The sequence below is a fragment of the Eleutherodactylus coqui genome, chromosome 11 (genome assembly GCF_035609145.1).
Source record: "Eleutherodactylus coqui strain aEleCoq1 chromosome 11, aEleCoq1.hap1, whole genome shotgun sequence".
NCBI classification, from domain to species: Eukaryota; Metazoa; Chordata; class Amphibia; order Anura; family Eleutherodactylidae; genus Eleutherodactylus; species Eleutherodactylus coqui.
In genome coordinates, this window is record NC_089847.1 from 135772784 (window position 1) to 135790534 (window position 17751).

A 17751-nucleotide genomic window follows, 5' to 3' on the forward strand; every position below is an offset into this window, starting at 1 on the left:
TCCACAGCGCCTCCTATTAGAAAGTAACATCCTCACAAGTCACGTCCGATCTTTCCACAACTTGCTGTGTGACCAAAGATATAAACCAAACCTGAGTCTTCAGAAAGAAGAATACCCGAGGCTGTTTTAGGGCCTTTTGGCGATCCGGTTGAGGGGCCTTGAAATGTGGGGTTCTCCTTGTGGAGAGTGTCAAGTTGGCATAGGGAGTCTCATGTAGGCCATGCAGTGCATCCTGGGAACAAAAGTATGCAAATAGGGGATGGACAAGTGTGCCAGATAGGGGGCGTTGTGGAGCTCCGTTTCCAGACCCTTTTTGCATACATTTTTTGTTTTATTATTTTGTGATTCTAAATGGATGAAAAGAAGAAAAACACAAAAATATTTATGTAAAACTGAATGAAGAAGTGGCTGGAGCGGAGAGGTCAGCTTACAGGAGCGGAGAGGTCAGCTTACAGGAGCGGAGAGGTCAGCTTACAGGAGCGGAGAGGTCAGCTTACAGGACCTGCGCACCTTTTTATCTGTGACAGACATATTTATAGTTGGTCTTAATTGCATCCGGTTCCCCCGGCGTCCATCCCGATCTTTTCCCGTACTTATCTCTATTTTTGGCGCGGCCGGTGACGTCCGTCATTGTATCAGTGTCCATAAAGCTCTTCAGTTCAGGTCAGTTATAAATGGCCGCCGCCGCCGAGACGAGCTCGGACTATTTTGGGACGTTCAGGTCTCCGCAGGTTCATCGCGGTCTGTGATTTGGGACTTGATAATAAATCATTATTTTCGGTTTGGCTTGTGAGGCTCTAACGATATGGCGAGAGGAAGCGTATTAAATGGGCCTTTGTGGTGCCCATCAGCAGTTGACCGAGCGGACGTGACCGAGAAAATGATTCTAATTGGATGATGATCGGTGAAGACATTCATTAAACTCAATGGAACTTATAGACCCCTCCTCCCCCCTCCACAAATGAATTAGACCTATAGGGGAGCTATAGTGGAGCTCCATACACTGATAGGTTAACCCTTTATGCGCAGTAATTCCTAGCAGTGCATTTGGATGTCATTGTGGGTAAAGGCCTTCCCAACTATTAGCTAGCGTTGAGGCCAATAGGGGAACTTAGTAGCTTATTGCATGCCATTCTATCTTATTACTGACAGCTCCCCCCAGTGGTGGCTGCAGGTAAGCAGAATTTTATCCTAAACCTCTATGCTTACAGTATGCAGAGGTATGGTACAGGGTATCAGAAAAACAGCTATGACTTAAAACATACACTGCCCGCCACTTTATTAGACCCCCATCTAGTAGAGCGTTGGACTCCTATGGCCTTCAGACCCACAGTAACTCATTGTGGCGTTTATTCTGCTATTATAGCCCATCTGTGCTGAGGAACGGCGGCAAGTTTTGCGTTTACTGGACTGGTATAAAGGAATAAATTGGTGTTTAAGGTGGACGTTCCTTTACCGTTCTCCCTTCTCCACTGAACGCACACTGAGATGCTGTTTGATCTTTGCAGGACATGACTTTTGCGCGGATGGTTATCAATGTGGAGAAAACTCGGAGTGCAAAAACTGGATCACGAAAGCCACCTGTGAGTGCCGGAACGGATTTGTCCCCATTCAAGGAGACTCGACCTATTGTGAAGGTAGGACTGCGAACCTCCTCTAATAAATGTCTATATTTACGGCGTGACAGTCGCTCACCCCGCAGTCCGCTGTTGTCAGGACCTGAGAGGCAGTAAATAGTTGTGCCGAGTGATTGTGTAGATATATTGGAAGAAAATTATAGTGCTGGGAGAAACCAAAAATAAATTGGATGTTAACCCAGGGAGAAATGTTGATGCTCTCGCTGCACTTGTAGAAGTGGAATTGAAAATATCTTCTTGGGAGGTCTTGTTTACTTTCAGTAGTCTAATATGGCGGTTTATGCCGATACCTGTGTAATTACCGGGGAGGGTGCAGCAGATTGTAAGCGAGCGGCAGAGACCGAAACTGTAATTTTACTTTTGTTCTTTTTACTCGTAGCGTTGGAATCCGGAATGTTCTGTACATTTATGTTTGTATCGATGTTATATGTTACCGCGTTTCTCCATTCTAATATTTGGGCATCTGTTGTCTGCAGTCAGTGCGGCTCTATACATTTTGTTTACATGTCTACTTTGGTTATTTGATTTGCCTTGAAGGATAGCAGATGAGTAGACTCTAGGGAAACACTTGCTGACTAATAAGGGGGTGTCGGGTCATTCAATAGTGAGCATTTCTTAGACCAAGACATGTTCCACCTCCTTTCTTGCTTTCCTCCTTTTATTTTCATCAATTGCTTCTCTACTCTTTTCTTTCTTCATTCCTTCCTTCCTTATCTCACTCCATTTATTATCTTCCACCTTGCCTCTTTCCATTCCTTTCTTCCTTCCAGCCCTCCATTCTTCTCTTATTACTTGTCCTCCATTCCTTTCTTCCTTACCATCTTCCATTGCTTTCTTGCTTCTCACCTTCTATTCCTTCCTTCCTTTCCCTCAATTCTATTTTTCTTTTCAGCTTTCTCCGCCTTTATTCCTTATTGCCCTCCACATTCATTCTTTCTTTGTACCTGCTCTCCATTCCTTCCTGACCTCCATTCTTCCTTCTTGCCCTCCATTTCTTCCTTCTTGCCCTCCACTCTTTCCTTTTTGCCCTCTATTCCTTCCTTTCTGCCTTCTATTCCTTCCTTTCTGCCTTCTATTCCTTCCTTTCTGCCCTCTATTCCTTCCTTTCTGCCCTCTATTCCTTCCTTCTTGCCCTCCATTCCTTCCTTCTTGCCCTCCATTCCTTCCTTCTTGCCCTCCATTCCTTCCTTCTTGCCCTCCATTCCTTCCTTCTTGCCCTCCATTCTTTCCTTCTTGCCCTCCATTCTTTCCTTCTTGCCCTCCATTCCTTCCTTCTTGCCCTCCATTCCTTCCTTCTTGCCCTCCATTGTTTCCTTATTGCCCTCCATTCCTTCCTTCCTTCCTGTCCTCCATTCCTTCCTTCCTGTCCTCCACATTCTTTATTCCTTACTTTTGTTCCTACGTACCTTTTATTCCTTTCTGCCCTCCACTCTTTCCTTTTTTGCTCTCCCTTGCTTCTTTCCTTTTCTGCTCTTCATTCCTTCTTTCCTGTCCTACATTCTTCCTTATTGCCCTCCATATTCCTTTCATCCTTTCCACCCTCTCTTCCTTTATTCCTTTCTTCCTTCCTGCCCTTTTTATTTTCTTCTCACCATTCCTCTGTCTTTTCCCATCCTCCATTCCCTTCTTCTTCCTTCCTGCCCATCCTTCTCCCCTTCCATCATTGCACTCGGCTCTCATCCTGTTGTGTTTGTGTTGGTTTCCTTCTCTTAGGCCGCCTGCAGACGAGCGGGTCGGATCCGGCAGCGAGAATTCTCGCCGCGCGATCCGACCCGAGCGACATGCCGCGGTTTGTTTGCCGCGCGAGACTTCGCGCGGCCAAACCACGGCCGTCTGCATAGGAGTGCGTATTTTAATGCACTCCTATGCAAACTTTCAGCGGCGGAAATCCCGCGGGAAATCCCGCGGCGGGATTTCCGCTCGTGTGCAGGCGGCCTTAGTATGTTGCGTTCTGCCGACCGTCTCGCTATGTGACATACTGTGCATTGACTTCTGGTTCTGTGCAGTGTGGCCGGGGACTGTGACCTCTCGCTGCAGATATCTCACACCTTCTTAGATCAGGTGAAGAGTATTTTAGCCCCAGACCTCTGTCTCTTGGGTGTTTGCCTTGAGTAGACCCTTCCGGAGTCACTCCTTAGTAGGGTCTCCATGTCTGTAGGTGCAGCTCAGTCTATCTCAGCATTATTTTGCATTGTGCATTTTTTCATATTAACTAGAGAAAACTTAATTTTTGCTAAAAGGCTCTCCTTGCCGCCCCGTTGTGGAAGGTAAGATGAAATAGAATTTATTTTCCTGAGCCGATTGACTACAACACAGAATAGTTCCATGCGAGGAAATTATTTATGATTGCAGTAGAGAATGGGAATTCTCTCTAATTAATGAAAATTAATGGCCGACAGTTTTGTGGCTGGAGCGTTCTTCACAAGACAGACCTGCCAGGAAGCCTCCTGCACCGAGCGTCAGGGAAGACATGTTTTGCTGAATATGATCTGCTGTGTGCTTGTCTCCTGCATGAGACCAAATATAGACGAGGCGCCATTGTTTCAGACAATTGTCCCTTTTTGCCGCCTTTGCTGAGCTCCTTGGTTTCATTGTTCTATCTAATCTTGCCTTGACACAGCTAGCATTTGACAAAGGGGATGGGGTCGGCGCCCAGAAAGCATAATGGGGCACTTATAGCAATGGGTTATGGCCTTCTTACTGAATGGAGGGCGTCTTGAAAACAATGTAGACATCGGCAACCATTTATAATTGTTACAATTTATCTGAAATTCAAAATTCAGTAATTTAGTAAATCTTCTTAATCTTGTATGCAGCTTCAATGCAGACCGATGTGTTTCCATAGTTACAGACTACAGACAAGCCTTGTGTAGTCTGATCCTGTAGATATCTGTTACTCTTCAAATTGGACCCTGTCTGTACATTAGTGAGAAGAAGCCACAGGGGGAGAGGAAGAACACATGGCTGCAGAATCAGCCTACACACAAGGTTTGTGGTCTGTAACCATGGAAACACATAGATCTGCATGCTAACTGTGTACTTAACATTGGGAGATTTTCTTTTTAAATCAGGACTATTTGGAATGTTACTTTTCTAGTTCTGGAGAAATGCAAAAGTATCCACACCCTCATCTACATATCATCCATACCTAAACCTGTGGAGTTATAGGCAGGTGTTTAGCAAGCAAAAAAGTGGCATAAAAAAGTTGCACTTTTTTGTGACTGCCTTTTTCCCCCCAAAATTGGGACTTTTACACAACTCACCCCCTTTTTTCAGAAAATAGGTGTGGTTTAGCGGTATTCTTCTGGCCGCTATGGCCCAACAGATTTATTATAGTTTACACCAGAAATTTTCTTTGGCGCATAGATGGCCTGAGATGTGCCTCTTATAGGGGTAGTGCCAAGTTGTAAAATTATCGCCTCTCACAGATTATGGGATAACTTTATGATCAGTGGGGACATCCAGCAATGTTGGGTGCACTAGGCACAACTAAGAGATCGGGAAAGTCAGCAGCAACAGCTTTCAGCGCCGCACCTTCTGCTGCACTTCTCCACCAATTCTGAGCACTCCCCAGGGGATACAGACGGTCTTAGAAGACGTTTATGAGTTGACAGTATTCTGGACTCTTGAGATTTGAAGGTTAAAGGTCAGATGAAGGCATAGGTCCGGCACTGAAACGCGTTGCTGCTGACTCTCCTGGTCTCCTAATTGTGTCTGAGCGCACCTAACGCCCCCTATTCCTCTTCTGCTGTTCTTACTGGAGGATCATCCGGCTATCGGGGAGGTTGCTTCTATAAGAACCCTGCTGAATTGCCATTTTTTTACAGCCCAGGTACCAATCTTCTATAGCTTCAGGTTAACTTCACATTGCGGTATTACTCTATGGGGCGCCTTTCTACTTGTTTTTTCGCACAGCAACGGGAAAAAAAAGAGTTAAGGCGGTCAGGAGATGGCGGCAGAAAGGGGTTAATGATAATGCAATAGGTGGAGTGACCCTCCTGGCCAGGAGGTTGTATAGTATGACCACATCATGGAGCGGACGGTGCCATTCTGTGTGCCGCAGGTTAATTGCTCATTATGGGTGCCGTGTAACCCATAGCGCTCGCTGCACTCCAGTCACCTGCATTCTGAATTCCTCTGTTCCTTCCTTTTGATGGATACCTCACCGCCATACAGTGATTTGTTACACTTCCCTCATGGTTCCACTGCTAGGGATGTAGCAGAACTGCGTTTGTCCAATGTAGTTGGGCTGAGTTTGTCATATGGCAACATGTTAGCACAGCATTTGTCTAATTGGGGAAATCCTTTACAGCGATGTTTACAAACAGTAGTGTTGTGTTTATCACAACGAGTTCTCTTATTTCCATCCATTTCTCTGAGGTGCGTCCGGTGCGGCTTCGATGGGAATTGTGATTAGAGTACCATAATTAGTGGAGATGTAACATTGCCAGAATGATACCCTGATACCGAGTCAATAGTACTATACAGTACCCGAACAACAAAAAAACAGACCGTGCTCAAATCATACTGCCATACAGTGCTCAGCTACTACCATATAATACTGCCACAACGTGCACCAATAATACTTCCATACATTGTTCGAATCAGTCCACAATACCGTCCTCAAATACTAGCACAATCTGCCTAAATAACACTGCCATACATTGCATCGATAATACTACCATGATGCTGCAATAATATTGCCGTACACTGCTCAGATAATACCTCCATATATTACTCATATGACACTGCTACAGAGTGATCCAATAACTACCACCCAGTCCTTCAATAATACCCCTGCATGGTACCCATATGATTCTGCCCTGGAGTATTCCAATAATACCGCCATACTGTGCACAAATAATACTACCATACAGAGCTCAAATCGTATAATACCCCTGTAGTACTGGCACAGTGTGTTTCAATAATCCCACCATACAGTGCATGAATAATATTAGTATACAATCCTCCAAAACTAAAACTACTATATGCTGCTCAAATACTACCACATAGCACCTATAAGGTACTATCACAGAGTCTTCCAGTAATACCACATGTAATACGGCTTAACAGTACACAAATAATACCGCCATACAGAGCTCAAATCATTATACAGCATACAAATAATAGCCCTACAGTCATCCGATTATACTACTATAAAATGCCCAAATAATAGTGATACGGTGCGCTGAACTAATATTACACAGAGCCCAGATAATACCATCATCCTTTGTCCAAAGAAATACCGCCATACAGTGCTCAAATACAAGATGCGGAGGCCGCGGGACGGTTTGCTATTTTGCTGATCCTATAATCCAGCCCTACACACAAAGTGTTGAGAAAAAGCTGAGGCTCCGTCCTTCCGCCTGCCCGCAGCCCGCCGCCTCCTCCACAGTCCTGCACTACGGAGATTTAATCCCCCGTAACCGGAAAGCCGGGAATTTACGAAATGCGCAGTTTTTATCGCTGAATTACACCAGATAGAATCCCCTGCAATTGAAACCTCTAATGACACCTCGACTGCCGAAAAGGAAACTGTCAGTAGAACCCTTTAGCGGAGCGCCTGCCGCTAATTAAGTGTGAGAGCAAATAAGCAAGGAGAGATTTTTTTTTTTCCTTTTCCCGTCGGGCACCCGTGGGGGAGGGGCAGGCAGCGGGTCTGTTGCTGTAAGGGGCGATATGAACCCCCTCCATATTGTATGTGACAGCCGTGTAGTGTAGATGTAGCAGAGCCGAACGTTACAATGAAATGTTTCTACACATTAACCCCTTAGGGCTCATTCACACGAGCGAAAACACTCACCGTATGACACACATAATACGGAGGGAATAGAACCGATTGATTTCAAGGAATTTATTCATTTTATGTGTTTTTCACGCTATTTTTGGTCATGCAGAGAACAAAAACTTAGTATGTCCTGGTCGGCTCCGAATTACTGACCATAGTAGCCCATTGAGTTCACTGGGAATTCGCAAATACTTGGACTTATTTTTACTTTTTTCAGTCTCCATAAGGGACTGGAGTTTGTGATGATTCGATCGCTTCCTCTGCTTCCCGCCTACTAGATTACTGCAGTGTATTGTCGCTTCAGCAGTGTTTTATTAGGACATGCTGCAGCCCACAGGCTCGTCTTAAAGGGGAAGTCTGGGCTCTTTCCAACTGATGACCTGTTCTCTGGATAGGCCAACGGTAGACGATGGGGGTCCGCCGATCAGGGCTCTGTCCATCAGCTGTTCGTCGGGGGAGAAAGTGGGTGTAGCGGCCTGTGAAATCAATAGAAGCGCTTGCTGCCCAGAAGAGGAAGTCCGTAACAGGAAAAGGAAGTGGAAAAGCAGCCGGTGCTACTATTTTCTTTTAATGGCAGTGAAGCCGGCGCTCCTACTTCCTCCCCTGCCCTCCAATGACAGTCCAGTGCAGCGGGCTAGACGATCAACTGATGGGCGGAGGTCCCAAGTGGTGGACCCCTGTCCGTCAACTACTGATGGACTCCCGTCCATCAACTATTGAAAAGAGCCCAGGCCACCGTTTTAATAGCAGATCATTCATTTTAGCCCTAGGGCCTCAAAAAGACCCAAGGTCACCAGGACTGCACCCCACAATCATTGTAGGGGCCATTTGGGACATCTTAGTCCCGATCATAACATTTAAATGCCATTGTCAGAGTTGACAGTGACATTTATAGGGTTAATAGCCACAATCAGAGTTATCTCCTATTGCGCTGTTTCGGGGTGGGAGGCGTTGGCTGTCAAAGATGGTGTATGGCGTGGCCTCGGCTGCTGACTGAGCTCGCTCCATACAATGACACTCAACATGCGCTGTACATGGGGAGAGGGTAAAGTACTGGTCTCCTCTTATGGGGAAGAGACCCCTTACGTGCCCCCTAAGGCTCCAGGGCCGACGTCTGGCCGCATCCGCTGCACCCATTATATATATATACCTCTGAAACTGGTTAAACAAGATTAAAGTCACCAATTTTTGGCTTTGCTGCTCCTTGAAGTTAACTTTTTTTAGAGACTTTTCACCCAAAAAGTTTTGTAGTGAACATCGGTGGAAGGCGCCGCTTCTCATCGCTCTCTGTGGCCCTATAGCACATATGGTACGGATGTTCTCGGCTCAGTGCAGGCTGATCTCTGTTATAACGTAGCAGCTGGCAATCAAATGATGGAATCAGACTGGCAATGATGCGAGAGGCCGCGATGCCCATACAGAGTACTTGCTTCATTTCCGATGTATCCAATCCCCATGCTCCAATGAGGGGTACAGACCTTCACATGGGCCCTCCCACAATGGATAGAAAGGGGTAGATGCCCACCTGTCCCCGGATGTGGTGAACCAGGAGGGGGCACCCTTTGTTCCGGCCTCCTGCTCTGTCTTGACTCTTCCAGTTCTGACGTATTTCTGTAACAAATATCCTCAAAGTTTCATTTAGATTTTCAGTTGTGATGGGATTCCATGATTGAAGAATGACGTCTGGGGGCGGCGGCTAAGCAGGAAAAATGGCGAGACTATCGATGTACAAAAATTAGGATCCATGGTGTAATTCAGGAGTGAAGACGGATGCGGGCGATTCTGCCCCGCTACTTTACTATTTCATGACTGTAATCCGCATCTGCTTGGTAAATGGTGAGACGATGGAGATCATCCTCGCGTTTCTTATCTCCGACTCAGCAGACCTCATGACTGAAGGCAGAAGAGGATTTGTGCTGCAGGACGGTCCATCCATCATCCCCGACTAATCGGAGTTTGATTAAAAAGAAAAAATCTGGGTAAACTTTTTTGCATTAAAGGTCAACAGAAGGGTCCAGAGGAGAGGGGGGGGGGGCTACCCCAGGGGTCCAGAGGATGGGGGGCTACCCCAGGGGTCCTGAGGATGGTAGGGCTACCCCAAGGGTCCAGAGGATGGGGGGGGGCTACCTCAGGGGTCCAGGAGATGGGGGGGCTACTTTAGGGGTCCAGAGGATGGGGGGCTACCCCAGGGGTCCAGGAGATGGGGGGCTACTTTAGGGGTCCAGAGGATGGGGGGCTACCCCAGGGGTCCAGGGGATGGGGGGCTACCCCAGGGGTCCAGGGGATGGGGGGCTACTTTAGGGGTCCAGAGGATGGGGAGGGGGGCTACTTTAGGGGTCCGGAGGATGGGGGGGCTACCCCAAGGGTCTGGAGGATGGGAGAGACTACCCCAGGGGTCTGGAGGATGGGGGGGTCTACCCCAGGAATCCGAAGGATGGGAGGCCTACCCTAGGGGTCCAAAGGATGGGAGGCCTACCCTAGGGGTCCAAAGGATGGGGGGCTACCCCAGGGGTCCAGAGGATGGGGGGCTACTCCAGGGGTCCAGAGGATGGGGGGCTACTCCAGGGGTCCAGAGGATGGGGGGGCTATTTTAGGGGTCCAGGGGATGGGGGGCTACCCCAGGGGTCCAGGGGATGGGGGGGCTACTTTAGGGGTCCGGAGGATGGGGGGGCTACCCCAGGGGTCCGGAGGATGGGAGAGGTTACCCCAGGGGTCTGGAGGATGGGGGGGGCTACCACACAGGTCCAGAGGATGGGGGGGGGGGGCTACCCCAGGGGTCCAGAGGATGGGAGGCCTATCCTAGGGGTCCAAAGGATGGAGGGCTACCCCAGGGGTCCAAAGGATGGGGGGGCTACCCCAGGGGTCCAAAGGATGGGGGGGCTACCCCAGGGGTCCAGAGGATTAGGGGGCTACCCCAGGGGTCCAGAGGAGCAAGGGGCTACCCCAGGGGTCCAGAGGAGCAGGGGGCTACCCCAGGGGTCCAAAGAATGGGGGACTATCACAGGGGCCCAGAGGATGGGGAGCTATAACAGGTGTCCAGAGGATGTGGGGGGCTATCACAGGGGTCCATAGGATTGGGGGGCTACCCCATAGGATTGTACAGATAAGAGGTCACATTGGAGATGGAAAAAAATGTGAAATGATTCAACTTTTTTGGATTTTTAACATGACAAAAACCTTTCATTTTATCATGGGTGTGCAGACTTTTTATATCCACTGTATACGACTTACGTTTATGTCTGGGTGGCTGGTACTTGCCACAGCAATACATAACCCTACATCTTGTGCATGGCACGGGCTCAGAAGCTGAGACGGGACCCAGCTGTGACTGACAGCTGGCCTCCTGCTGCAACAGCGGTGATCGGTGAGAACACTGATCCCTGCTGTGTTAACCCCTTCCATGCCACAATCTATATTGATTATGGCATGTAAAGGGTTCACAGAGGGAGCATGCTCTCTCAATGATGTCATCAGCCGGCTGCAGAGTTATTGTGGTGGGCTGATGGGTGGCCATTACATATGATCGCTAGCCATAGTGATAATACATTGTTGTACAGAATAGCCATTGTATGATCGTAGGTTTGGTCGCCTTTAGTCTAGGGATGCATTCTCCCATCCTAGCACGGGTTTCCACAGGCTTCATGAATGGTAGCCATTTTGTTAAACCCCTTTAATAGAGAGGGATGCTGTGTTCACGATCTTCATGTCTTCGCCATAGTGGAAAGCGGTTTTTAAAGAGCGTCTCTTACTCTGGAGGACCGTCTTGCCCTGCATTACACATACAGACCCTTCATGCATATGTGCACTGTGCAATACTTCATTTCCCCTCTTGGAGTGCTGTAGGGGAATTAAGAAGTTACCGCTAAATTTCCCACAAATCATTGTGGGTTCCAGAAAGGAGACATTTTGTGATCAATTTAGTGTCAAGGAAACCCTTGTAATAAGTTGGAATTCTCCAAAGTGAGTGAGCCCTTTAAGAGAGCTCCTAATGGGGGAAACATTCAATGATAACTGGATATGATAAAATGAAAAGTCATGGGTTTAAAAATATACAGGGGGGGGGGAGGACTGGGTAAAAGAAGTTTGTTTTTGGTAAAGAATTTTCTGGTGTAGAAACCAATATTTAAATGGTTAAATAACAAATTTAGCTCTGCTACATCTCAAGTAAACCTAATGCAAAAAACATCTGAGTGTTGCCCAGTGCAACCGGCGGATCATTTTTCCAGCGTTGGTTAGAAAACGAGAACAGAGATCTTGCTGGTTGCTATGGCAACATCTCCAACTTCCTCGATAAGCCTCTGGATGAGAATAAATTGTCTTAAAACTGAAGGTCTTATTCTGGAGGGGTATGTGATGTGCCGGCGGTCAGCTCCAGCAGGGACTGTAGTACTAATTGGAAGGTTGGGGCTGCATGCCAACACCCTGGTCCACCCCAACCGTCAGCCATGGGCACCAGAGGACTGTGACCCAAACACCTCAATGTTTGCTGCCCTCAATACACAAAAACCCAAACTCAGAACATTTGCAGGACCCCCGTAGAGACAAGGAGGTGATTCCTTAGAGGGGCGTCCCCACCTTGTGCCAGCTGCCGCTAACATAGCCTGATGGTGCTATATAGATATATGTACCCGGGTATTATAGGAATATTACTAGGCGGAGGTCTACCCGCTGGATGTCGTCTAGTGCCCTCACCCAGGCTGAATAGGAGGGATAGCACAGCAGGAGATTATCCATTCATCCCTTGGGTAACAACCGCTTCTATCCTCTATAGTCTCCTTGGGGTTGTCACTGACTTTCCTAGACTCCTGAAAGGCTAATTAATCTTCCCAGCTGTCCAGCGATGATGCCGCCTCTCATTTCTGTGCATGTCTTAGTTTGGGTTGTCATTCAGGAGTTTGGGAAAGCTGAGTCACAAGCCTTGAGCAGTGGGCTGTGCGTAGCGAAGGTATTAGTTGCACTTGGGTCCTGGCGCCTGGGGGGGTTGGCCCCTCTTCCAGGTAAGGAGACCCCAGTATTACAAATGGCATGTGGTACACACCTCCCTTACAACATGAGTTGTTTTATTAATAGGCCACGCCTCTTATATACTGAGTCACGACCCCACCCAATAATAATGGCCCCACATGCCTTGCCCCCATACAGTATGCTACCCTCAGTAATAATGCCCCACATGCTCCCCCTCAGTAATAATGCCCCCCCATTAATAATTCTACAAAAGGGGGGTCACTAACTTGTGGTCTTTGCCAATTAAGCTGGAGAAAAGAGCATCTACTAAGTGTCTCTGGAGGACCCCAGTATGTTCATCATGCAGGCAGCCCATCCATTACAATAGCAGTTCTTCATTTCTCCTGTGGGGGCACTGTAGCTGGATTGCCCTTCTGTCTACGGTGTTGAGACGCATCTTATAAATACGGCGTCCTGCTCTTCTTCTCTCGTTTTTTCCCCCTAATCATTTATTGTTGTCATTTACAACTCGCTTTTAGTTCTCGCGCTTTTGTACGCTTTTTATGGCTGGTAGATACCCACTTGAGATAAAAACCAGAGACGAGGCTGAAGAAGCTATTTACCCATCCGAAATCAATATTAAGTGTTGCAGCCTTGTAGAGCGCCGTCCGTCTCTCCTGGCGTCACGTATAACTCTCAGCTGTCGCTCTTTCACTACATGAGAGCGCGAGGTTCGGTCCGGACCGCGGAACCATGAAATTATGGGACGTTTATCGAACACATTATCGCATTGTCTTTATTGGAGCTTTAAAACAGTTTATCCTCAATCCTTGGAATAGAGCGGACGGGGTGATGATGTCACCGTGATAATCACGTATGTCTGATAAAGTGGCGCTGGGGCAGGGCAGAGCGGACTGTAATAAGGGAGATGTAATAAGCATAATATTTCCATTAGTGATGGAATATGAGAGGGTTTATACCGCCCTATATAGGCTACCACTAGCTTTTCATTCATTATACATATCTATGTATGTATAATTGGAAGCCCCGCCCCCTCACAATCATAGTGACTGCTTTCTTCTCTCCTTGGACACTGCGCTGATGATTAGCATTGATGGAGGTTCCATAAAGGCCATTTACGATCATCGCGCAAAATGAGTTCCAAATTTTTACATTTACAGTCCCTTGGACCCTGTCAGGTCTTGGAAGAAAACTACATTGAGACCACTGGCGTAACTATAGGGATGCGGTTGCACCCGGGCCCAGGAGCCTTCGGGGGCCCATAAGGCCTCTCTTCTCTATATAGGTCACCTATTACTATGAATAAAGAATTACAGTTGGGGGCCCTGTTAAAGTTTTTGCTTTGGGGCCCAGTAGCTTCAAGTTACACCTCTGCATTAAGGGGTTAAGAGAAGTTGGGGGACCCCAAGATAAACTTTTGCACCCGGGCCCATAAGCCTTTAGCTACGTCCCTGTTTGAGACATCAGTTTTGGACATTATAGAGTCATTCATACACCTTTCTAGTCAAGTCTTGTTGATCTTGGTGATCTTTCATGGTGTTGGACACCTTGTAGACCATCATCTTGCTTTTTCTGCCAGTCCTTGACAGACTTTCTGTTGAGGGTTCAGGTGGTTCCTCTTAGGCTACATGGGTTAGGTCTTGACCCCATAACTGCTGTAGGTTTAAATCTCTTGTCCCTAGGCAATAGTTGAGATGACTTGACTAGTGGACTAATTGTGTTCACTTTGCCTATCTGTGGTCCATGAATGAGTAGACATGAAGAGTCGCCATGGACAATATCTGGTCAGTTTCAGCCCTTATGGATCATGTTTTTCTCTTGATTAGAGGTGCCCCTGATGTGCAGTGTGAGAAGACGCCCCTCCCCAGCAAAAAACCCACTCATTTTGTAGACACTAAAAACGCCAATACCCAACACATATTTGAACCACTGAGACTTGTCTGAAGTGACGGAGTAATAGTGACCCCAGTAGTAAAAGTGACTCTCATAGTGGCCACAGTAGTAATAGTGCCCCTGTTAGTGTCCCCAGAGTTGCTCCAGTAGTAATAGCAACACCAATAGTAGCTGCAGTATTAATTGTAGCCCATAGTGGTGCCAGTATTTATAGTGACTTCTACAGTGTTCCCAGTAGCAATAGTGGTCCGAGTAGTAATAGTGACCCCCATAATGGTCCGAGTAGTAATTGAAGCTCCCATAGTGTTCCCAGTAGTAATAGTGACCCTCGTAGTGGCCTCCGTAGTAATAATGTCCCCTGATAATAGTGGCCCCAGTAGTAATTGTGACCCCCCCCCCCCATAGTGGGCCCAGTAGTAATAGTGACTCTCATAGCAGCCCCAGTAGTAATAGTGTCCCCCCATAATGGTCCGAGTAGTAATTGAAGCTCCCATAGTGTTCCCAGTAGTAATAGTGTCCCCCCATAATGGCCCCAGTAGTAATAGTGCCCCCCCATAATGGCCCCAGTAGTAATAGTGTCATCCTATAGTGGCCCCAGTCTTGATTAATATTACTTTGGGTTCAAGTGTGTGTCTGAAGCCAATAGGCTTGGATCAACTGCGTCTCAAGGAGTCAACTTCAATGCTCCAATTAGAAGACGGCCGAGCACCCTAAACTGAGAACAGCGAAGGAAATATAATAACAAATGGCTGAATTAGCGGCAGGGAAGGGCTGCGCTGTTCGTTGGCTTGACAGTTTAAAAGGCTTCATTTTCCCAACAGGAGGATCCTCTTTCCCCGCTATAAAATCCATAGATTTTATGACCCTCTTCATCTCCCTCTGTCACACTCGGCGCACAGCTTTAATTAATGTGTTTTTCTCTCCCATTGATGAATATCCACTAATGTATCGTCAGACCATGGATCACAGGCGCCGCACTAAATCACTTATTTAGAATGATCGCAGGGAATTGCTTTGCTGACCTTTACATTTCTATTACTTTCCCGCATTAGTTATTTGGCGCAAACGAAAACTAATTCAGACCCCAATTATGGCGTAAATACGGTATAACATTCCGCTGTCGGAGTTAAGAAAACTGTCGGCGTGGGGGGGGGGGGGGGGGAGGGGAGTCGGGCCGATGTGTCTAGCTTCACCTGAATGTTACCCCTTCGTGACAGCCTGTATTAGCCATAAGAACGCAACAATTTGGGGGGGGGGGGGCGATGATCATCTCCACTTTTCAACAGCCATAACCGTTTTATTTTTCCGTCGGCCGCACGATGGCGTGGTTTTTGCGCGGCGAGCTGCAGTGGTTATTGGTACCATGTTACAATTAATATAATGTATTGTAGAACTTCAATTAGATGTTTTTGGAGTGAGGAAAAACCCCTAATTTCCGTCCCTGCTTTTTGGGGTATTTTGCGCCGTGTTACTCATGCTGCATAAATTATATTATTTTAGGTTTTCCCACTCTTGTGCAGTAAAAACCCTAGTTTTTTTTTTGCATTGCTACTTTCAAACTTTCATAACTTTTTACATTTTTTACGGATGGCGCTCACAAGGGCTTGTTTTTTTTTGGCGTGATGAACTGTAGATTTTATTTCTACCGTGTTTTATCACTTTTACTGTGTTTTTTTGGAGGCGATATGAGAAAAAAAAAGTATTTTGACTTTTTTTTTTTTTTAAATAGCATTTGCCGTGTCGGGTGAAAAGTGTGTTTGATTTATTGTAGAGGTCATGGTGGATGTGATGATGCGCACCGTGGATGCTACTGTTGCAATGATAATACAATGCATTATTGCTTCTCATAGTGATCATAGGCCACTGCAGACCTGAAGGCCATTGTCTGGTGACCGGTTGCCATGGGAACCCATCACCCCCCCCACGCCCCTCTATTTTTATGATCTCACCAACAATGAACAAAAATTTTAGCATTTTGCCTGAAATCTCATAAAGTGACTGATCTACACTGCGGCCCACGTGCTTCATGCCGGGCGCCAATTATTGGCCCAAGAAGCTTTTGGTGATTTGACAAAATATGAAGTTATTAAAAATTGAGCAAACAAAGTCATAGCTAAACTTTGCTACACTTGAATCCAGTGCCAGCCGTAGGTTAGATCACACCCCAATCAGAATGCCCCCCAAAAACAATAAAGCAATATATATTGCAGTAGATACAGCAATAAATACCAGAACCAAGTGCAGCACATAAATACAGCGCCAGAACCAAGGTCAGTACATAAATGGAGCATCAGAACCAGGTTCAGCACATAAATACAGCGCCAGAACCAAGGTCAGTACATAAATGGAGCATCAGAACCAGGGTCAGTACATAAATGGAGCATCAGAACCAAGGTCAGTACATAAATACAGCACCAGAACCAAGGTCAGTACATAAATACAGCACCAGAACCAAGGTCAGTATATAAATACAGCACCAGAACCAAGCGCAGCACATAAATACAGCATCAGAACCAAGGTCAGTACATAAATACAGCACCAGAACCAAGGTCAGTACATAAATGGAGCATCAGAACCAGGGTCAGTACATAAATACAGCACCAGAGCCAAGGTCAGTACATAAATGGAGCATCAGAACCAGGGTCAGTACATAAATACAGCACCAGAACCAAGGTCAGTACATAAATACAGCACTAGAACCAAGCGCAGCACATAAATACAGCATCAGAACCAAGGTCAGTACATAAATACAGCACCAGAACCAAGCGCAGCACATAAATACAGCACCAGAACCAAGGTCAGTACATAAATACAGCACCAGAACCAAGCGCAGCACATAAATACAGCACCAGAACCAAGCACAGCACATAAATACAGCACCAGAACCAAGGTCAGTGCATAAATGGAGCATCAGAACCAAAGTCAGTACATAAATACAGCACCAGAACCAAGCGCAGCACATAAATACAGCACCAGAACCAAGGTCATGACATAAATACAGTAGAAAAACTATGCAGTTGTCATGTGTGGGCACTAATGGGCTGACAGAAGCACCTCGGAATATCACTGGGGAGGAGACAGAGTCAGGAGGAGGAGGATTCATGTGGCTCCACAAAATGCTGCCGCATTACTTACTTACCACCATTTAACTGTAATAAGTGGTTTGCAACCACTGCCAGTACCTTCTATTACCACTTTGGTTGCTGTAGTGTGTTATTGTTTGCTGCGGTGTATCATTGGTTGCTGCGGTGTATCATTGGTTGCTGCGGTGTATCATTGGTTGCTGCGGTGTATCATTGGTTGCTGCGGTGTATCATTGGTTGCTGCGGTGTATCATTGGTTGCTGCGGTGTATCATTGGTTGCTGCGGTGTATCATTCATTGGTTGCTGCGGTGTATCATTGGTTGCTGCGGTGTATCATTGGTTGCGACGGTGTATCATTGGTTGCTGCGGTGTATCATTGGTTGC

At 46.8% G+C, this 17751-nt stretch overlaps 1 protein-coding gene across 3 annotated transcripts in view; it reads left to right on the top strand.

The window, feature by feature from the left end:
- NELL1 (neural EGFL like 1) overlaps window positions 1-17751 on the top strand; it is a 674819-nt gene that overhangs the window by 254274 nt on the left and 402794 nt on the right. For all 3 annotated transcript variants that reach the window (XM_066583599.1, XM_066583597.1, XM_066583598.1), the window contains exon 12: window positions 1509-1637. In XM_066583599.1, coding sequence (XP_066439696.1) covers window positions 1509-1637 — 129 coding nt within the window. The remainder of the gene's footprint in view (window positions 1-1508; window positions 1638-17751) is intronic.